The sequence below is a fragment of the Periplaneta americana genome, chromosome 6 (genome assembly GCF_040183065.1).
Source record: "Periplaneta americana isolate PAMFEO1 chromosome 6, P.americana_PAMFEO1_priV1, whole genome shotgun sequence".
NCBI classification, from domain to species: domain Eukaryota; kingdom Metazoa; phylum Arthropoda; class Insecta; order Blattodea; family Blattidae; genus Periplaneta; species Periplaneta americana.
Window position 1 is genome coordinate 41,237,195 of NC_091122.1, and position 24,001 is coordinate 41,261,195.

Below are 24,001 nucleotides of genomic sequence, written 5' to 3' on the forward strand. Positions count from 1 at the left end.
AGGAATTTACCTCGAAACCTAATTCTATTAAAATTTTATGTACAAATTTTGTAACACCTCCTCTGGCTCCTAACAATAAACCATATATTTTCTAATTATGTAAGAGAATGTTATATTTACAAAACATTATACAATTTTGAGGGTAGAAGGTGCATGGAGACTGTTAAAGAATAGATTGATTACAATAGATCGGACTCCTTTAACAATATATCAATTTTTTTTATAATAAAATACAAATAAATTGAATAATTAAAGGAAAAAAAAATTTCATCTAAATAAGAGGAGTCTGGGAAGGATGCAAGAATACTTGTAGCATTACTGTGCTGAATGGCGATACCAATGCGCTGACATAGATATTGACTGCTTCAAGGGTCCCCAGAAAGCTGCACTAATCTTCTGCCTGTGGTGGAGATGAGAGCTTTCGCTTCACTATACCATGATCCAAATGTTTCAACCATTTTATATGTTGTGCTTTGGTAGGAAGACAGTCTTTGTAAAGTTCTCTCTTCTCTTGATCTACTTCTTCAGCTTGCATTATTGTTTTCTCAAATCTTATACTGTAGTTGAATAATGAGTTGATGTTTTGCGTCAGTTGCAACAATATCAACCCTTCTGTTGGAGCCATTTGTTGATATGCAATGTACTTCGTATAGTTGCCATTTCCAGGAGCGTAGTGAAGATGCCAGTGCTGAACAAATTCTGTTATGTCTTGAGTTTCTTTGAGGTTCTCCTTTCGAGCAGAAGGCTAACATATGTGGAAGTGTTTCAGTCTCGCTACAATCAGTGTGGTGGCAGGGGGCAATGTTGAGACGTCACTTCTTCTTGGAGTTACTTGTACAGTCGTGATGTTACATGACTTCAAATCGAATAATACTCGAAAATAAAAATAAAGCAGATAAAATGATTGGAAGGTAAATAAAACAACATGAGATTGGATATCAAAATAAGAGAAGCTAAACACATATTTAGGAATAAGAAATGTGCAAGTATTCAAAAGAAATTAGAATGTTAATTTCCTAATATCGGTCATTGGATATATAAAAAAAGTTTGGTGAAACTTCGGTACCAGTATCACTCCACACTACATAATTCTTCGTCCTCATATCAGCAACTAACCCACAAATCTTGTGATGACATACCTCATCACGTCATATATCCAATCACTGAAATTACCGAAAATATTAATTGAGACAAATCAACAAGGCTCATGACCTCCTACATAATAGCCAAATTGGCTAGTCTCTTATATGAGACAACTCATCCTGCCTAAGGTATTCCGTGGTTTTCCTCAGGCGTAAGACAAATGTCGGGATGAGCCCTATAAGAAATGGGACACGGACCTATATGCCCTTCCCCATATATATTCCACCTTTATTATAAATTATGTATGCCCTAGTTCAGATAATATTAATAGTCTATTAAACATACGAGGTCACTCAATAAGTCGCAAATTGAAAGGACAGGGACCTCTCAAATTGCAGCTTAGATTTCACGGCGCTTCTTCCGACGGCCTTCACCTGCTTTGTCATCGAACAACAGATGACGGCGTCTTGCCATCCTAACGGCAAACACCAGCCAACTCCTCCGAAAATATTAACTTAGAATAGCCTATGTGTGGGGCAAAAGAAGATACCAGATGATAGACAACATTAAGTTTAAGATACTGTATATAGATTGTGTGCAGAGACTAAAAAGAAGGCAGGAAATAGGAAAGAATACTGCCCTTGGGCAGAAAACTATGAATGGATGAAATTAATATAATCAAAATGTAAAAGTCCTTTACAGAGAGGTTAACTGTGTAAAAAAAAGGGGGGTCTATGTTCCCCTAAAGACACTGAAGTTCTTTACGTGATATAATTTCTATTATTTCTGGACTTTGTTGTTCAGCAACCTACTGAATTTATCAACTATTTCATTTGTTCTAAATACTATTCTTTAATAACACCAGTTTCCTTTAACTTTAGTTCAATAAAGATGCGTGTGTGTGTACGTACTTTTATCTAATATAAAGTACTCGCTCACAAAATTTCGCCTTTTGTAGGAACTAGAGAAATGTATAACTTTATTTAGAATACTTCGCAACACTGTTCACAGTATACTGTGCACTATCCATGAAGATCCTTTTGTTTACGTCCTGCAAATAAAATTTCGTTCACAATATTATTATACTTAGTTTTCCCATCATAACTACTCTACTCACTGTTTTAATTTCAGTTATTAGATTGGTGCCTGCTTAACGTCTATTGATGCTGCAGGCAGCATAAAGTCCTCGGACACATTAAAAGTAGGCCTACACAAGTGTATGTTTATGTACACTTTGTATTTTTTACTTACAGTATTTCTGTTGAAAACTTTTGAAATTCGAAAACTAGGCTATCCTACCAAACCAGTTAATTGAATTGGCAGAAGTATTGTGATACCATTTTCTGAATTGTAAATGCCAGTATTCATTGGTTTCAAAATATTTTGCTTCACAGAATTTTATTTAAGCTATTCTTAAGTTCAGAAGGACTGAGGCAGTGAGAAATACGCCTAGTATTTCACTACGTTGTCGTAAATTGATAGGATAATATTTAGAATTATTTTTAATGATAAAGATCCTAAAATATATTATGAATCATTGCGTCCGCATGGAGATTATTATTGGCATTGCGGTCAGCATTTCTCAAGGTCGTAACCGAACTCGACATGGAGCAAAGCAAATAGTTTCTGCTGGAGAAAGATAAATCTCTGTCTGTTAAGAATAAAATAATTTCAACGAGATAATGCGAACATTTATCGTAAGTTTGAACAAAAGCCAGTATTTTTTACTTAACTGCCACAGAGTTAAGAAGAATATAAAATATCATAAATATGTTTTGTGGAATATTAAAAAAATTATTAGTTTCAGTTAGCAACTTTTAAAAGCAGCTTTTGCACATTCGTGCGCATGTGTCTTATAAGAATATTTTCATTTAGGACAATACCACAATCATGAAGTTCAATACGCAGGGAATATGCAGCCATAGATAGTTGCTAACCACTATGATCGCTACTATCGCCTCCTCACAGCAGGGTTGCCATACGTACGACTATAGTCGTAAGCATACGATTATTTTGACTCAATGTACGAGGTACGACCCCACTCTATGTCGTACGCAATTTTGTACGACTATTTCACTGAAGGGAAAAAATAATTAGGAACTTATGATGTTGGTCTATAATGAAAATGAAATGTATGGTTAATTCGCCCCTTTTAGATAAGTTTTCTTCATTTAATATGTCCTGGACTAATATGAAAGAAACATGCTTTGGGGGGGGGGGATGCTTTGAAAATCGATTTCTAACTATGTTTGCCATGCAAGTCAAATTTGTCATCTTGAGCTCTAGGTTTCACCCTAGATCTAGGGTTTCACGTAGATGGCGCAATTATATAAAAATAATACGAGTTTAATCTTATTAACTTCCTTGTTTGTTCGATAAAGGAAATCTTTTATCAATTAAATAGTAGCTTACCGCAGTGGCATTAAGAAGTCTAAACGCGCCGACATTATAGAGGTGTCGGGTTTGAGTTCACTGTAGATGAATTAATTTGATATAATTTTCAGCCGCCGCATTTATTGGCTTATCTGCCGCCGCGCCGGTCAAAGATCAAATTCTGCTGACTTTAAATATAAGAAAGTTGTTTCTAACCAAGCGTCAACGTGCAAGCCTTACTGCGATGACAGTATTGATGATGAAGAAATGGGTGGTGATTTGTTTCAATGCTGAATGTCATTGTGGATGTGAACTATATTTAGTAGTATTTTTAATTGGAACTAAAATTTACTGATAGATAGCCTATATTTATTTTGCGATTCTTTATCAACTGCGCAATGATATGAAGGTGATAATGCCAGTGAAATAACTCCAGCACCGAAAGTTAACCAGCATTTGCTCTTAATGGGTAGAGGGAAAACCTGGAAACAACGTCAACCAGATAACTCGTCACATCCGGGATTTCAACTCTGGCCCGCTCGTTGCATAGTCAGACGTGCTAACCATTACTACATAGCGGTGGACTAGAAGTATATTAGGAAGTTGAGAAATGTACAATTTTATGCTGAAGTACGATAATTTTTATAAGTTAGTACGACGGTTTCGACTCCTTTATCTGGCAACCCTGCCTCACAGACAATGCGAAATAGTACCGGCACAGTCTATTGTTCTAGTACTCTCGTCACCTCAAGCTTCGTGACTGTATATACTGGACTGTGACATTACGACTAAGAAAGTTCATTCTATACCTACGTGAAATTTATAACCGGAAAAGAAAAGAATGACGTGCTTCAGTGAATTGCTTTGTGTTTGTAGTACCTAGATGAAATAAATTGACTCAACTTAATGACAAGTCAATATTTTAAACTTTGCTGTCATACGGGATACATTACAAAATAAAATATTTGAAGTAAACGATGTAATTATTGACAATGTTGGATCGATTTGAATTTAATATTGAATTTTAGTCCGGTTAGGACAGTACATCGGTACTAGTAAATTTTGACATAACGGTAGGTATAATACGTAAAACTGGTTCTCTGTATTGTATAACACTGAAACATAAAAAAATGGCCATTTCTTTAATCTGCTAATAAAAATATTATTTGGGTTGCATAGCTGTTTGCCGCTCATTTTTTTTTTTTTTTATTGTGCATGTACATCTGAGCCACAATTTTTAAGTTGAGCAAGTGACAGGCAATATAAAATCTACATTTCGCGCATGTAAAACATCATACACATTTCCACATATTGTTTGTTGTTGTTCATGGTTCTTTCTTGCTCTTATGTCAAACATATTTTTAAACCAAATTGGTAATGTTATGAATCGTTATGAAATGTTTGTTGTAGATGGCAGCGCAAGTCCAAAGATATTACTCACAAAGATATTCTATTAACCAAGGCAATATTTTTTTGCGCTTCCATATTGACATCAAATTATGTGTAATATTGTAAATTTAAATATTGTTATAAGCTTTTCACGTATTCTGTATTTTATACCCATTTTTCTTTTCATTATACGTATCTCAGTAAATAGTATTTCCTCTTAATATAACATTTTGTAGGCAGGTTTTGTGGTCTTGTGTGTACGTTCTTTGACGAGTCGTTCATTTGTTTACTCTCCTTTGCTATCTAGAACTTTATTGGCTGTATTCTGTCTGGTCGTGGTCATTGGTTGGTTTTGGATTGCTGCAGTTCAGGCGTGGGAAGTACATACAATGTGAATGTATGAGAGAGTGAGTTTATTAATATAACTTACGTAATTAAAAACAATGAAACTTGTTACTGTTTTGAATATATTAGATACTAGTTCATGCATTGTTTTAATTATTCCATGCATAAAAATGATGTTACATATACGAAGGTTAGATTACTGTAATTTTGAACGAAACTTATTTTAGCAGATGATCTAATCTGTACTAGATATATATTTTTGCAATGACGTGATCATTGTCAGTTGAAATTTAAAGGAAAGCCGGTACTGTTAAGCGTGGGTCAGTGTTTGACATTCTGTTGGTGAAGTAACATCTCTATGTAATAATAGTTCGATTTCCTGGGAAAACAAGGTGTCTGCACATTTTTTGTTAGGTTACCGGTAACATTTGTTGTGTTTTGAAATATTGGTGTTGAAAGTTTTTTGTTTTTTTTTTTTTTTTTTTCGGTTATAGTGACGATGTCAGGGAGGAGGAGAGCGATTCGGGCAAGAAAGAAACGGGCTAAAAGACAGAAAATGTTGAACTTAATGGAAAGAATCAAGAAGAAGGAAAGAGAAACTCAAGCATCAGATGCATCAGCCCTCGAGATGTGTTCAGAAGCTACAATATATAATGAAGCTTCTTCCGAATCTTCACATCTTATAAGTAATACTGTAGTTAATGATTCGTTATCTCTGCCTCGTATAATTATAACATCCAGTAATGAAATGAAAGAAAACTTGGAGCCTGACAGTATAAGTAGCATTAGTACAATGGAAAAGAGAAAACACGATTTTTCTTCACTTAATGGATCTAATAAACGAACTAGAACTTCCAGTCTCGGTCAATCAGGAAAGAAGGATTTGAACTGGCCTAAAAGGAATTCATCAACATCTTGTTTAACATCCTGGCTTGTAGCGGCGGAACAGATTTTCGTACCCTCTCCTTTGGCAGAAGAAACGCCAAAAAATAAGCGCAGTCGTGATGATACTACGTCGAGTACAGAAGATCCTATCGTATGTCAACCTATCAAGAAGACTAAGAGTGTGGAAAATCCCAACGAATCTTCTTCACCTACACTGCCAGTAATGGAAATGATGGAAGTATCGCCAGTAATAACACCAACCAATAAACGTACTAGACACAGTTCTGCACAGAACAGTTCCTCTTTAAGTGAGAAGTCAGAAAATGATTCTCCCCCAGTTATTAGACCCAAAAAACGCAGTAAAAGTTTAAAAGGAAGATCACTTCAAACGTCATCAGAATCTCTAAATCTTTCTCCAGAGAGCCATAAATTATCTTCAGATGTTCCATCCTCTCTAAATCCGGACGCTGTACCAACTTCTACTTTAAGCCCCGAGCAGCGTCATTCTTCAGCACCAAATCTACAAATAACGGATGAAGCATCTATTCCTACATTTGCAAGAAACCTAAATTTTCTGAAGGTAGGTCTAAATTTCGGCATTCTAATTTACTAGGTTATAGTTGAATTAATAGAGTTTAGAGTGAACCTGTGAATTTAGGAAGTAATATGTGTTTATTTTACAGATTATGAGACTTGTTTCATTCAGTAATGTTACAACTATTGAGATTTGTTTCAGTCACCAAGACATGTTGCCAACACTCGTAACGTGTTACAGCTGCTGACACTTTTGTGAATCTTCGATATCTCTTCACAGCAAAGACTTTGTCCAATTTTAGTTCGTTTAACATGATTCTTAATTGCAATTGTATTTAAATTATTTGAAATACAACCTTTTGGTCCAGGGAACATACATTTTGGTGAGTTTCGTTTGGTCATTAAATAACGAAACATTAATCAGACATCAATCCCATGCGATGTGGGGAGATATCGAAGATTGGCCTAATTATTTCAGTCGCTGAGTCATGTTGCAGCCATCCCTGACATAATTCCTATATGTTACAGCTGCTCATTTTACGACTCATTGTTAACAGACGAAGTTCTTCCTCATCAACTCTGGACATCATGATTTGAAGGAAAGTAACCTACCCTGTAGTCGAAAATGAACAGAAACTTTGAAGTACCTTGTAGATGGTTTTTCTTCACACTAGACCGCTCAGCTGCCGCACTACGTCTTGCATTATCAGATCGCAGACTGCCATGGTGTCCCGTGGCGGTTTGATCACTGCAACAGCACACTTTCTGTCTAGCCATGTCTTTAGATATTCTGTAGCCACTCCTGTTATGTTACAGGTGCTGAGATTTATTTTGGTCACTGAGCCATGTTGTATTAACTACTAACATATGTTACAGCTGCTCAAACATATTTTAATCACTTACATATTTTGTAGTCACTCCTAATATAAGTTACAGGTGCTGAGATTTGGAATGGTTATTGGGCTGTATCCACTACCAACATTATGTTACAACTTTTCAAACTTGTCACTGAAATATGTTGTAGCCACTCCTAACACATTATAGATGCTGAGACTTGTTTTAGTCATCAAGACATGTAACCACTCCTCCTATATGTTACTGGTGCTGAGCTTTGTTTTGGTCACTGAACTATATTGTAGCCACTCATAACATGTTACAGATGCTGAGACTTATTTTAGTTACTATGTCATGTTAGAGTCACTCCTAACATATGATATAGAACAGGATGAGACTTATCTTGGTCATTGAAAAATATTGTAGCCACTCCTAACATGTTACAGATGCTGAGAGTTATTTTAGTTACTATGTCATGTTAGAGTCACTCCTAACATATGATATAGAACAGGATGAGACTTATCTTGGTCATTGAAAAATATTGTAGCCACTCCTAACATGTTACAGATGCTGAGAGTTATTTTAGTTACTATGTCATGTTAGTCACTCCTAACATATGATATAGAACAGGATGAGACTTATCTTGGTCATTGAAAAATATTGTAGCCACTCCTAACATGATACAGATGCTGAGAGTTATTTTAGTTACTATGTCATGTTAGAGTCACTCCTAACATATGATATAGAACAGGATGAGACTTATCTTGGTCATTGAAAAATATTGTAGCCACTCCTAACATGTTACAGATGCTGAGAGTTATTTTAGTTACTATGTCATGTTAGAGTCACTCCTAACATATGATATAGAACAGGATGAGACTTATCTTGGTCATTGAAAAATATTGTAGCCACTCCTAACATGTTACAGATGCTGAGACTTATTTTAGTTACTATGTCATGTTAGAGTCACTCCTAACATATAATATAGAACAGGATGAGACTTATCTTGGTCATTGAAAAATATTGTAGCCACTCCTAACATGTTACAGATGCTGAGAGTTATTTTAGTTACTATGTCATGTTAGAGTCACTCCTAACATATGATATAGAACAGGATGAGACTTATCTTGGTCATTGAAAAATATTGTAGCCACTCCTAACATGTTACAGATGCTGAGAGTTATTTTAGTTACTATGTCATGTTAGAGTCACTCCTAACATATGATATAGAACAGGATGAGACTTATCTTGGTCACTGAAAAATATTGTAGCCACTCCTAACATGTTACAGATGCTGAGAGTTATTTTAGTTACTATGTCATGTTAGAGTCACTCCTAACATATGATATAGAACAGGATGAGACTTATCTTGGTCATTGAAAAATATTGTAGCCACTCCTAACATGATACAGCTGCTCAACCTTGTTTCAGTCACTTAGATAATGTTGCAGCCACTCCTAATATAGGCTATGTTACTGGTCACCAATTCATGTTGTAGCCACTCCTAACATACTAGATTACAGATGTTGCATTGTATCTCTGCCAGTAAATGATCGTTTAATTTCAAGTGACTTATCTTGGTCATCAGAGTACTAAAAAGCATAACAAAATATATCTGCTTGCGTTCATTCAAATGCTCTGGTCACTGCTTGCTTGGGTGTAAGTTGAGAATTTAGACACTTTTTCTTACAGATTAATACAACCTTTCGCTCTCTCTCTTCCCTCTACTGTAAACTGTGATGGTGCACAGAGGCAGAGATATAATAAAAAATCTGTATAGATGCAGAGACTTGTTGCATTCACTGCGGTCGCTTGAGACATGTTACAATCACCAAGATAATATTTTACAGCCACTGTGACATGTTGCATTTACTTGGCACATAGATTGCAGCAAACATATGACCAAAGCTCGGAACTTGGGGACTTGTGTCTTTGAACGTGGCTAAGCGACCGGACTTCAATGTCAACAAACTCCCGCTTCCAGCACAGAGGTACTGTCAGGTCTGCTATAAAGGTGGTTCCTGGCCGGAACAACATATTGATAATATTATGGTAGTTTGAAACACGTAATTTTAAAGAATATATATATATATATATATATATATATATATATATCAAATTTACAGTTCTGCTGTGTACATTTTATTACAGTATATGACTACATGGATTCGAAGATTTTCGAACCCATAACTTCTTTGCCTGTTAGTTAAATATGATTTGAAACGAAAGAAACTTATTTCCACGTCACATGAAGTGACGGGAGCAAATTTAAAATACTGAATGTTTTCACTGTCACTGTTTCCTGTTCGATTTTCAGCAGTTGCTAGCTGATCTCGCATCTGAGAAAGATAAGTATTCTAAATTTTTCTCGAAAATAGTTTTCAATTTCTATGTCACTACTAGGGAAGGTTCCACTACGACTTGATCCATGGCTATGGACAAATTTTCCACCGATTTAAGAGACTGCAATGTCTTTCAATTAATGCCCGTTTCCAGCTCTAGTTTAAGTGTGGCACAACTTACAAAATATAAACTCTTCATTCGAAGAAAATAATGTATCTCCTCAAAATTCCTTCACGAAATTCTATACCTAAAATTTAAGAAATATATTTTCAAACTTCTATAATACCCATTCGAATACCACGTATTTTCTCATTCCTCTAACAGACTGTTTACCTGTAATTCTCTGAATGTCATTTGCTTCGACATGACACAGTTTCTTCGTTCGTCTTCTTGCCATTCGATGTGACCACGTTCTTAGTACACACGACTGTCCCTGAGCACTTGCAGGGTGAGCTTTGTGTACGCTCTACCTGTAACCTTACTCATGCGCACGACACACAAGTCCCCAAGTTCCGAGCTTTGCATATGACACTGTTATCTTCACTTGCAGCTCATTTTCCCCTTAGTTTCATACAAAGTGGACATTAAATTGTTGCAGTAACCAGTTCATATGTTCGGTCCTTCCATAGCATTCTTGTAGATGTCATAGCCTCATTGTTCTCATATAGCACCACCAAGAGAACACAAGTAGCTTAGGATTTGTTACTGTTGCGAGTAACTTTGAAGGAAATTTGGCAAAGCTATATTGGGATTTGGGACACCAGAGAGAAGATCCGTTAATTGTAAAAATTGCTATTGTACAACAACATATTTGGTCATAAGAGAATGAGCAGTGTTTTTCCTTCTTTTTATATAGCAGTTTTCAAACTTTTTCCTATGCCTTCATTAACCCACCAATGCACGGGTTGGGTTTATGAGACCCATATCCAAATGTTTTGTTTCATTTCTCACAGTTGGCACAAGCTGATCGCTTGTGACACTCAGTATCTTCCTGTTGATACGTGTTCATGTCGGGCACACGTGGAACAAAGGAGATCATTTAGTTTGTTGTCTGTGTGATATTGTGCTGTGTGTGTCTAAGAGACCCAGCCCATGCAGTTACGTAAATTCTTTCAACTCAATCATTTTTTAAATTTCAGGTATTAGCCTATTTGATTAATATTACTGTCAATATTATTACAATATATAAGTTGTGTAACTTGTGTTTTCATTTGACAACAATGATTAATACTTTGTATTAATCATGTTTTGCATTTTCAATTTAATTATAAATTCATTTTTGAAATTGCTGTAGCCTATTGGTAAAAAAATATAACTTACATGACTCAATTGTTACAGGTTATACTATTCTGAAATTCGTGAAATTCACAAATTTATGATGTTAACTGTATAGGAAAATAAAACTATTATTGTACGACTCAAATAAATAATGTATACTTCTTTTTTTTTTTTTTTTTTCATATTTATAAAATGAGTCTGAGAGACCCAATCCATTCAGTTACGTAACTTTTCATGACCCATTCACTGATGGGTTAACCTCTTTTTATAATTATTGAACTATTTCAAATTTGTTTATCATTAATTCTTAATTTTGTAGAAAATGGGAAATCATTCCTGTGGCTCCCTTGTATCAAACAAGTTTAATAATGATACGTAATTTTTCATGTTTTCTTATATTTCTTTTTTTATAGATGTTCTTTGCATTGCTTGGCCCAACAAGATATGGAAATGGATGTCTTCTATGTATTTATGTAGACTTTAAGTGTGTGAGAAAAAGAAGCTGAAAATATGAAGAAATTAGCCTGTAAATCACTAAATGCCCAGCTCATTGTCATGGTTCCAAATTGTACAGTTTATAAATGGCTTCGATGGTAACTTGACCAAAGACCTTCTGCTTCAGGAAGCAACACTGCATAGTTTAAAAATAGCTGCATTATTTTGTGCCGACGCTATGATTTTAAGTTCCTACAAATAATACAAACGTCTCTTCTCTAGGTCAAGAATGATAGCAGTAGTTCCAGTTTAGAAACACTAATCAGCCAGTGTGCTCCTTCATCTACGACATCGGAGGAAGAACATGAAAAGGCAGTCAGTAGTACAGTTGCTAGTAACTCTTCACCCACCCATCAGGTAATCCAAATTACTGACTATGTTCATCACATTAATGTACAGGCCCAGAAACGAAATTTGAGCCACCTGAATAAAATTTTCCAAGTTCCAGTTACAACATATTGCACATGCTCAGTATGTTGTAACTGAAAATTCAGGTGGGCCAAATTTTGTTTCTAGACCTGCATACTTCTCAGCAAAAAGAATGGGTCAACGCTTGGTCGTTAGAAATGCAAAAGAACCTCAACTGTGATAGATTAAAGATAGACATATTTGCTGTATTATATTAAGTTAGGAAGTCAGAGAAAATATTACGCAACTGCTCGCACCATTAAAGAACTACATATCTAAATTAAGCACTATAATGTATTCTATTTTTAATTTATATAAATTTAGGAATGCAGTTATATTGTCAGACTCCAAAGCAGCTATTCTATCAATCGTCTCTAAACATACACCTTCATCTCAAACAGCAGAAATAACTAAAATGCTCTCTCAATTAATATCACTCAATAAAAGAATTGTATTCCAATGGATACCATCCCACTGTGGAATCCTGGGAAATGAGAATGCGGATGCTTTAGCAAAGAAGGGCAACACTGCTACTTACAGACCTGTTACTAAATCTACGTATTACTCTGTGAAAAGATTTATTAAATCTACATACTTAGACTTCAACAAACAAAATTTGATAACTCAATCCCAAGGGAAAAAATGGAACTCTCTGCATCAAAATCCACAGTTAATTCCCGATTTATCACGAAAATCGTCTGTAGCTGCATTTAGATTGGCAACAGGCCATGATTGTTTGGCCAAACACCTGCATAGAATTGGAATATATCAGTCCCCTAACTGCCCATTGTGCAACTCAAACCAAGAAATGGATTCGGAACACCTCAAAATCTGTGCTTCAGTGGCTGGTCATGATAATATCTTTGAAAAATATTGGAGTGCAAGAGGTCAAATGACTTTATTGTCAAACGCCTGGCATTAGAAAACAACAACAACATTTTTAATTTATATTTGTTTAAAATAATTTAACTGTTCTTTTAAAATAAAACATATATATTCATTCCAGTGATAAGTACCAATTTATTCTTCAGCTGCTGCTCAGCACAGTGCTTGAGTGATCTCTGGCAACCATGCCACTTCACCGAATTAAAACTTACATGCATACTTAAGGTACGGTCACACATCGCTACTTTTGCAGCACAACTTTTGTACTGCAGCTGCAAAAGTTGCGTGTCGTGTTCACACGTAAGCCAAAAGTAGCATGCTACTTTTCGTGCTGCGCAACCCGAGTGCTGCAAAAGTTGCAACTGGAGGTTGCGAGTCTGTTCACACACAAGGCGCTACTTTTGCAGCCGCAGTCATGCTGCAGGTTTCCATCTCCGTGTTGACTTCTCAATATACATTTTGTGGTTATGTTCGCATTATTAAGAAACTCATGCGAAAGCTTCCTTATCTATTATTTGCTTTTCTGTCGTATCTAGTATTCAGAAATTGACATTATTTTTACTATAAAGCTTTTAAAAACGCCTATATACTTAAATGATAACCAACAGTATATTCACGTAATCAATGTTGGCAACCCTCCTGTTTGGAACTACGCTACGGAAAATTAAAAAAATGAATTATATCGTCAGCAATTATGCTCAGACTGTGTTGTGTATTTAATAACTGTTACAAATAATTTATTTTCATCACATTTAACATTAAAATATATCCAAACAATAAAAGTATCATTGGCACATTTGGGTGGCAACACTGGTTGCAACCGCAACAAAAGTTTCAACAAAACCGATATAAAAAATGCTGCGGCTGCAACCCTGAGAACCCTGTTCACACGTCGCTACTTTTAAGCTGTGCGCAGCATGGAAAAGTAGCGGGCAGCAGGTTCGGCAGCAGCTACTTTTCAGGTTGCACTGTTGTTCACACGTCACAGTACAAGAGTTGCGCAGTTTTTTGTACTGCAGTGCTGCAAAAGTAGCGACGTGTGACTGTACCTTTACTAACCATAAAATGTTGTATTTAACATTAATTATTATATGTTAATTAATTACGGTACAGAATTTTGTACTCTCGTGACAGTAGCTGCTGGAAGTGTTGATCATTTTGCGCTATACAGAGTTCACATCACTGTAAAGAACCATCTTTCACATTCATGAGCTCCACTGCACTGAGTTGTCTAATTGCGTCACGAATATTATCTTTTAGTTGTATATTAAATACAATATATTATGGTTAGTAAGTATGAATGTAAGTTTTAATTCAGTGAAGCACCGTGAGTTTAAGGGCCCTGTTGTCGGCAATCGCCCAAGCAATGTGCCATCCAGTGGCCAAAGAATAAACCAGTACTTGTTGGGGGGGGGGGAGTTTTTTTTGAGCAGATTGATTGTTGACAAATTGTAGTTTGTAAAAATTATCTTCTTTACTTTTTCTCTCTTTCTGTAGCATTAAAATCGTCTCTCTATCATTAGGTGGAAGATGAAACTCTGCCTTACACACGGTCAATGCTCTGGAGGATGATAGGGACAAACCTGTTTGGTGTCTCTCAGAGACGAATTCGATGGCCTACTCCTCTCCCTATGTCCAAGATGTTGGAGCTTTGTATGTGGATATGCTCTAAGATAATCGGCTGGCTCAAACAATCCATGAGATGTGCTAGTGAGGTGAGTGTAATACAATCTTTTATTGAGAATTATGAAAGAAGTAATTGTCATTGTCATTTATTAATGAAACGTAAAATATATTTCCCAAATTCTCGATTTTTAACATGCAACTAAGAAAGAAAACTTCTACAACATCAGGTCGAAAATCCCTTCAAAGTTTGTACACAAGTAAGTGTGTTAAAATAAAAGTGATCTAAAACATTTAGCTACCAATATAGGTACATTGTAAGACACAACAAATTGGTTTGAAAAATATATTATTAAATGTTTTGTTCTATGTGCTTGAGTAATCTTCATACTTGTTACTGGTCAAGACATATCTTAAGGTACGGTCACACATCGCTACTTTTGCTGTGCAACTTTTGTACTGCAGCTGCAAAAGTTACGTGTCGTGTTCACACGTAAGCCAAAAGTAGCGCGCTGCACGCTACTTTTTGTGCTGCGCAGCTCATGTGCAGCAAAAGTTGCAATTGGAGGTTGCGAGTCTGTTCACACACAAGGCGCTACTTTTGCAGCCGCAGTCATGCTGCAGGTTTCCATCTCCGTGTTGACTTCTCCATATACATTTTGTGGTTATGTTCGCATTATTAATAAACTCATGCGAAAGCGTACTTATCTATTATTTGCTTTTCTGTCCTAACTAGTATTCAGAAATTGACATTATTTTTACTATAAAGCTTTTAAAAACGCCTATATACTTAAATGATAACCAACAGCATATTCATGTAATCAATGTTGGCAACCCTCCTGTTTGAAACTATGCTACGGAAAATTAAAAAAATGAATTATATTGTCAGCAAATGTACTCAGACTGTGCTGTTACAAATAATTTATTTTCATCACATATAACATTAAAATATATCCAAACAATAAAAGTATCATTGGCACATTTGGATGGCAACACTGGTCGCAACCGCAGCAAAAGTTTCAACAAAACCAATATAAAAAATGCTGCGGCTGCAACCCTGAGAACCCTGTTCACACGTCGCTACTTTTAAGCTGTGCGCAGCATGAAAAAGTGGCGGGCAGCAGGTTCGGCAGCCGCTACTTTTCGGGTTGTACCGTTGTTCACACTCGCAGTACGAGAGTTGCGCAGTTTTTTGTACTGCAGTGCTGCAAAAGTAGCGACGTGTGACTGTACCTTTACACTACACTAGAGACATAATTTAACTAAATCAGTAGGCCTATCTGCTATGAACTGTGCTGTCGTTATTGGACACTTCTGAGGAATTCCCTACCTTATCTGCCATTAGTAATTAAGTACAGTGGAGCTTCGATTATCTATCATTTTGGTCCGTTTTTGCCTAATCGTGTACTAGTACATTTGTTCTCGCCCAACTGTGAATGTTTCATCCTCAAAGCCAGTGTGCTTGTGATGTAGGCAATTAGGAGCATGTCAGCTGTTAATTTTAAAAAGTCTGTAAATAAACATAGTGTTCTATGGAAACACGCAATTTGGTGTTTACTGAATTTTACAGCATGTATTAAACTTATATTTAACATTTTAGTGTTCAAAACCTGTTAATTTTTTTATTCTGCAGGGCTATACTTCAGTGAAATGTTTTATGACAACAGTTGATGAATTTGGCAAGGAATCATGTTGCAACTGCAAAGTTTACAATACACAATTGGAGAAACGTCTTTCTGCAGTGGAGAAAGAAGTAGCAATGCTGCGAGAAATGATAATGGCAAGAAATATTAATGTCAAAACAGATTATGAATCTCAAACATTAAAGTCCTCATCAATATGTCCACCTCCAGGCTGTCCACCTCCTCCTCCTCCACCACCCCCACCACCACCGCCACCACCCCCACCACTGAATTTACTTGATAACAAATCCATATTTAAAGTCACAAAGAAGAAAGAAAATGCACTACCTAACAATCAGGCATCACGACTGACTATCACTGTAGAGGATATACGTAAAGTACAGCTGAAGAAAACACCTTCTACTATAAATGTGAGTGACATTTATTGCAAATAAGTGATTAATTATGTTAAAATTTAATGAAGGTCCACACAGGCTCTGACACATTTATATGTTGGTTTCCAAAATGTGTTAAGTAATTCTGTTGATGCTTTTTGTACCTCTTTCTCATCCTCCTTCACCTCCTCTTCCTCCAGATGCAGTTACTGTCTCTTAAGTAATGTTGGTTTTGGAACAAAATTTTAGTTGAAGTGTGTTGTGAAAAAAAGAAAAGAAAAGAAACCCTATAAATTTGTCGCATTGTCTGTTATGGTATTCACCCATTAGTTGACTGAGAAACATTGTATATTTTCTTACAGACTAGTATAAAATTTGTTACGTGACTACATCTCTTGTTATTGTTGCCTTCATATGAGACAAGCTTTGTCCAGGATTTTGATATTATCCATAGTTATAACCAGGAGTAGACAAATCCCAGTTTTCAGGTTGCCATGGCTCCTAAAATTACGTGGCATCTGAGTTTTTATATCAAGTTCAAAATTTTATAAGACTAATTTCTTTCGTGTCTCTACAACTAATACATAATATTAAAAAAAACATTCGTAGGAAGAAGTTTGAGTGTGTAATGTATCTTAGTAATTAATTATAATATTGTTTAATATATTTTATGCTCGACCACGCCGAAATGTAGTAATTATACACCTGGTAGCAGTCCTTTAATGCATGTCATTAATGTACACCTATTCATTAAAGTTCAGGTTTTCTATTATTCTCAGATATGCAATCAAAAGACTAGGGAAACGTCATGGAGGCTGGAAATCCAATACTGTCGCAGAAGGTTATGTTCTGTTACCATAATAATTAGCGTTAATTGTAAATAATATTCAAATAAATTCAATTTGTCATCTCGTTTTTCAATTCTAAATCAATTTCCAGGTTATATCAAAATTAGTTCATGTTATTCTTTACATTACATCAAGGTCAATGACATTATTGTTCCTCGGAAAAAATCAATACTTTCGCGTCTGCGCACATCTCACAATATACGAGCTATGCACAAGGTCACTTCCGATCTTCAGTCAGATACAAATAGAATGAATACTTCTGAATAAGTTCAAGTTAGAAATATGGTCGAGCATAAAAAGTCGTATGAAACTTGCCTATAATGCTAATTAAGACGCTCGTATGAAAATTATGAAACGAGCGCACATCTTAATTACTGTCATTATAGGCTCGTTGCATAATGTACTATTAGTAAATATATCTCTATCTTGGCTTGAATGATTTTCTCATTGCAGGTAAAATGTGGTGTCTTCTGAAAATTTTGGAGTTTTGTCTATCCCTAGTTATAACTCTAAATTATTGCAGCTTGCTCTCTAATTATATAAGTATAGAATCTAATATTCTGTCCCACTAAACCTAGATATTACTTACGCCCATTGAGAGGCATTCTCTCTTAAAGAGACACCTTGATCTTTTAGCACTTGTTGACGACCCCATTTGCAGGGCTGTCAGTATGCAGAGGAAATAACATTTCACATTTTATGTGACTGAACATTTCTCTGTTCTCAGATCCTATCGTCTTAGTTATTTCTTGAAACCGAGCTAAGTCTCTTAAATGTATTGGTAAAAGATCTTAGGTCGTGGTGCATAGTCAGTTGCACCACCCTTTCTTCACAAATACAAATACATTGCTGAAGTTGATGTGGACCCTCATTAAATTTCAACACAAAAATTAATACCGCTATTCTGAAATATTACTCCAGATAAAATTAAATTAGTTTAAATAAAATCAGTGCTAACTTTTACTATTGTTTGTACAGTTATTTCTTGTGATTGATACATTATCAAGAAGGTATTACCATGTGGGTATCAACAGAAATTTAAAAAAGTCTCCTTAAGTAGGTGATTATTGCAGTAAATAAATTGCGTAAATATTAAATTACTTATTTTTAGAGAAATTTGCATGCTATTATCTTTCCTGTACTTAATTTTCCCTTTTGTTCGTTCCCCTCATTTCTCTTTTGTGGTCTGTTTTTGTTTTCACACAATATGTTTATTATGCTTTGTCCAATGAGGCAGTCCCGTCATTGGGAAAGCTGAAAGAGGGTCTTTCAATGTGTCATCTTTCTTCGACCAAAACTGGATAAGAAAAATTAACCTACTATAATATATTGCTTTAAACCCTTACATTCACTATGCAATGGTAGAATTTGTCTTTAAAGTGTTACAAAATATCTTGAAAATTTATGCATTTGTGTTTCTTCTAGGGACATCGTCAAGCACCACCTGTAGCTAATAGAGGACCAGTAGTGTCATTAGAAATGTTGCGATCTGTTAAGCTTCGTTCCAGTCATGCAAGACGTAAAAGTCGAGAACGAAATATGGGAACAACTAAATTTCCTTTTGATTCTCCAAGGTTAGTGTTTCATTATGTAATTCCTTTTGACATCCCTAGCCAACTTCAGTTGGCATGTAAACATAGTAAGAAAAGTACTCCTTTAAGTGAGTGAAACATTTATTATGCTCAAACTTGCAAGAAGAAAGGCAAGGTTTTCATGTTCTGTGATAATTTAGATGTTAGATTTTGTAGTATATGATATCATTAGCTTGACAGCTGTTATGAGTTTTATTTATAATGAGAAGTATAGTTAAATTGTATTATAGCGATGTACCGAAGTACATATGATATTTTCATGCAGGAATTCTGTGTTATCATATGATGAAGGATCGGTGGAGCGGAGAAAAGTTCTCTCTGGCACTGGGACTTGAACCTGGGTTTTCAGCTCTACGTGCTGACGCTCTATCCACTAAGTCACACCGGATTCAAATTCCGATGCCAGATTGAATCCTCTCAGTTTAAGCTCCACCTCTTAATTTCCCTTTAGTGGCCAACCCTCATGCACTGTGTCACATGTGTGTGACAGTGGCACAATGTCCAACACACTGATGTGTTAATGTCTGAAAAAATTAACTGTGTACGGGCTATTCCATCTCAAATCGACCGAAATATAGAGAAAATTGATCTTACAATTTCTAAATACAATAAAACTTTTTTTTGTGCTTAGAGAACTGTGATACAATGCATTGTGCAAAGTTTGAGGCATCAGAACTTCATAGTGTTTAAATTAAAAATATTTTAATTCATCGTATTTCATAAAATTAGCAACTTTAAACTGTTGTAGCTCCGAAACCCTTTCACCCAATGATCAAAATCATGGTTTATTTTGATGCTGAGAAATTAAAGTTGACATATAAATAGATTTTCTTACTTTTTATGGAAATGGAGAAATTTAGATTTTTCTTCATTAAGACGCCTTTGCCAAGGAAAAAATATTTTTAAAATATATAGTTAGATTCTGTATTGAAAGTACAAATAAACACATATTTTTTACTGATGGCACGTTGATAAGAAAGTATCGAAAATATCAAATAAAGAAAATAAATAGTACGCGCGTGAACTAACCTGCTGACTGTGAGGCGGGAGCTAGCAGAGACAAGCAAGGCCAGGAGACAAACACGTGATGTGTTGTCTAGCAGCGCATAGCTGGGCTAGCTTTATCACAGGTTTTCATAAACACAGGAGTAAAATGACGCCCAATGCTCGCTTATCTTCAGCTCTCAGCCAGTGCTTGCGGTACTGCGCTGTTCAAGTCTAGGCGTGTGAAAATAATCTATTTAATACCCTCGAAACTTATTGCCGAGCCACTAAGCAATGCCAAATTCCTCTTAATAATGCAAGGTTTTTTCTCAATATTTTTTTTACATTTTTACAAATTGGCAAAAAGCCTAAAAGTAAGTAAAATCAGATTATCTGTCTCTCTGTGTACCCCAAAAATAAGGATTACTTCTTAATATATACTACCAAATGTCAGCTTCAAAATAAGCTCCCGTTCAATATTCTGCAGTAAACGGTTCCAGAGTTCTGAGCGCTGAAAGAGGCTTGTTTTTATAAAATACGCTAAATTTGTCGCTCAATAGTACGAAAACCGTTTGGCTTTCGATAGTATGTTTTTGAAAATGCACTCTCCTCAGCACCTTGTATAAATAGGGAAAAAATTAGAGTATAAAAAGATGCGAGGTTTTTTACTGATTGATTTCATATGGAATAGCCCGTATATTTGAATTCACAATAGTTAAATTGCTGTTTCCTTAGGTCACAGAGAAATCTGAAGCTTCACTTTATGTATAGCTGTGAGGAAGATGAAATCGAACTATACTGTACATATAATTTTATCATTACTCATGACTGTCATTAATATTTTATTATTCACCCTGAATAATCTTAAGGTTCAAAAAGGATCTTCAAATAGAAAAATACTGATTATAGAAAGTGTTAGTAATCTATCAGCCATTGTAAATCATTTCTTAGTTCACACTAAATGAACATAACTTGTTGCAGAGATGCAGAAACATATTCAAGGATCCTGCGCAATGTGGACACCAACGTAAAAGTACAGGGTCCAGTGAAAGGAACGGAGTGTTCCAGTGAAGAAAAGCTGTTAAAATGACTTTCTTCCTTTAATATAACAAATTCATAATACTTACATAAATGCATTTTATGTTGGTTCTGACCATGCTTATTACTGAAGTTGGTGTATGGCTAGCTTTGCTAACAGAAGAATCTCATCTGACTAGATATGGCATATATCAATATATTAAGCATATTTTGTTATTCGTTTTCGTCTTTTATTGTTTTTACTTAGGAACAACATTTACAATCCATAATGTTGTAAAAAAAAAGATAAAAATATTAAATTATTTGTTTGTGATAATACTGTGTCTTGTTTCACATTGAAATGAGTTTTAGCCACAATTTATGAAAGTGCTTTTTTTCTTTAAAGTGTATGAAATTATCAGTTACCAAAAACTGAGATAATGATGCTTTGCCTTTCGTAAGTGTAAATGAAAAGAACTGAAGTCAAAGCTCGGTGAAATTTCAAAGTGTAGCACTTGTGGTAGAAAAGTTACTGAAGCAGTTTTGTAAACAAGGATAATCTGAATGTGTGACCTTCACTTAAATGTGTTAGGAATAAAATAAAAGTGACGTGCAACACTTCTAATGAATGGCAGCAAAATGTGTTGTAGGAGTTGGTTACAGTCTCTCTTGTTTTATAATTTTGTACTTTGAATAATCTTTGCTCTGATATGTACCTATTTGGTAAGTGACATATAGAATGTTATACATTGCACGCCATTATCCCTTAGAGGGATTTTGTGATTTTCTATGTAACAATTCACCAGAAAATATGCGAGAACGTACATGATATTGAATACCTCGGTGATTTATAATGACCATTCCGTAAGTATTCCTTCACATGTTTTTATCCTGTGAAGGACCTTTATTAACTGATGAAGACTGTGATTGAAAATTACTGTTCATATGTGATGTATAAAGAGTGCATGATTGAATGTAGTAATATTAATTTACAAAAATTATCTAAAGAACTAGAATACTCAGTTCACATTTAGACTCAATTTTTTCTTGTGTATTATGTAGTAGAAAAATCTAACAAATCAGGGAATGAAATCTTAAGGGAAGACTCCACTGAAAATCATGAAAATTTTTCCAAATTTTTTTTAGCTATTTCACTTATTCAGAATTTATATTTTCATACCTCAAATGGATTCAGCTCAATTCTGATTACAAATACCCGTATGTTTACACTTTTTAAATTAAGGCTGGAAGGGGGCGTGGAATTTAAAGAGCTGTCAAAATTGTTTTTCATCGAAGAATTCTTTTTTAAAATTTCTGATTACAAATCTAGTAACTTTTTGTTGGCTCCCTGAAGTTACTAGATGAATGTAGCGGAGGAGAATATTAATTAACATAAATATTCATTTTATTTTCAAATCTATTTTTCTGTGTTCATTTTTGTTGATTCAACACCAACTATCTTATGCCAAATATTAATCTGGATGAAATTTTTACTGCAAGTATTTATGAGGTAGCTGCATGTTTCTATGCATTTAATTTGTGAGAAATGCTGCTAGTTTATTTTATTAATATTTTTCTTAATGCTGCTAGTTTATTTTATTAATATTAATAAAATAAACTAGCAGCATTTCTCAAAAATAAATGCATAGAAACATGCAGCTATCTCATAAATACTTGCAGTAAAAATTTCATCCAGATTGATTAATATTTGGCGTAAGAAAGTTGGTGGTGAATCAACAAAAATGAACACAGAAAAATAGATTTGAAAATAAAATGAATATTTATGTAAATTAATATTCTCCTCCGCTACATTCATCTAGTAACTTCAGGGAGCCAACAAAAAGTTACTAGATTTGTAATCAGAAATTTTAAAAAGGAATTCTTCGATGAAAAACAATTTTGACAGCTCTTTAAATTCCACGCCCCCTTCCAGCCTTAATTTAAAAAGTGTAAACATACGGGTATTTGTAATCAGAATTGAGCTGAATACATTTGGGGTATGAAAATATAAATTCCGAATAAGTGAAATAGCTAAAACAAATTTGGAAAAATTTTCATGATTTTCAGTGGAGTCTTCCCTTAATATTGAAGATACATTTGTGATTTATGAAAGATGTGATATCATGCGAATTCTGTGATATTGAATACATACCTGTAAAAATGCAGGACTTATTCCATTCAATATAATACTCATACATCCAGTTTTGAGACAGGTAAAAGAATTATTTAATTAGGTTGTGAATAACACTTGTATGTTAATTTAAAAATAACAATGAATCGTCAGATATATATAAAACAGTTTCCAGTATTGTGACAGTTGGCTTTGAGACACTTCGATAGTTATAAATAATGACTTTTCCAGTAGTCTAACACCTGCATTTACAGTGATTGAATGCAGATTAACTGTTATCATTCCTTGTACTAATTAATATATTGAAGTTCTATTTTGTATAGTAATGTATATTTAATTTATTTTGATAGTTTTAGCATGTTTGCTTTGACAGTCATAAAGACATTGTAACAATTTTGTTTGGAAGTTAAATATGAAATTTGTGAACCAAGAGATTATAACATTAAGCTTTCATTTTAATGTAAGAAGTAATGATAACTGGCAATGAAATGTAACAAGAGAATGTGTCTTATTCTTTAGAATTACTCTCCTACCTTCATGTCCTTAACATTTATACATAATACAGTATTTATTATTATTATGATTATTATTATTATCTTTATTAGCCATACCCGTGCGCTCTGCTGCACCCATTAGAAATAAATACAAAGTAATTACATAATTAAAATAGGACATTTGATCCAGGGAACATTCGTATTTGATAGAAGGATAAATCGTTTAATATGTTACTTAATTTAAATTGCATTCAAATAATTAAAATGCGATCATTTTGGTCCAGAGACCACTCATTGGTGCAATGACAATTCCTTTAACATGTTTCTAATTTTTCCATTGAATTATGGTAATAACTTAATTTTAACCCTTGTTTTCTATGTATTCAGTAAATGGCGTTTGGCACACTATGGTTCTGAACCCTTCAAATAACTTAAATTATATT

At 34.7% G+C, this 24,001-nt stretch overlaps 1 protein-coding gene across 4 annotated transcripts; it reads left to right on the forward strand.

Annotated features, from left to right (window-relative positions):
- Positions 1–4,714: 4,714 nt before the first annotated feature.
- On the forward strand, positions 4,715–23,566 carry LOC138701276 (leiomodin-2-like). 4 transcript variants are annotated; one of them, XM_069827998.1, is made up of 7 exons: positions 4,715–5,242; positions 5,685–6,655; positions 11,782–11,916; positions 14,376–14,567; positions 16,109–16,528; positions 18,766–18,914; positions 20,898–23,566. In XM_069827998.1, the coding sequence occupies exons 2-7, from the start codon at positions 5,690–5,692 to the stop codon at positions 21,004–21,006; spliced, it is 1,971 nt and encodes a 656-aa protein (XP_069684099.1). In that variant the 5' UTR covers positions 4,715–5,242; positions 5,685–5,689; the 3' UTR covers positions 21,007–23,566. The 4 variants fall into 4 exon arrangements, with proteins under 4 accessions (XP_069684099.1, XP_069684097.1, XP_069684100.1 ...); XM_069827996.1 differs by having other exon boundaries at positions 4,716–5,252; XM_069827999.1 differs by lacking the exon at positions 4,715–5,242 and adding an exon at positions 5,273–5,380.
- Positions 23,567–24,001: the final 435 nt, after the last annotated feature.

Coding starts and splice junctions, on each gene's coding strand:
- LOC138701276 (XM_069827996.1), top strand. Junction 6,656..11,781: donor GAAACCTAAATTTTCTGAAG/GTAGGTCTAAAT, acceptor TCTCTTCTCTAG/GTCAAGAATGATAGCAGTAG. Junction 16,529..18,765: donor AAACACCTTCTACTATAAAT/GTGAGTGACATT, acceptor TGTTTCTTCTAG/GGACATCGTCAAGCACCACC.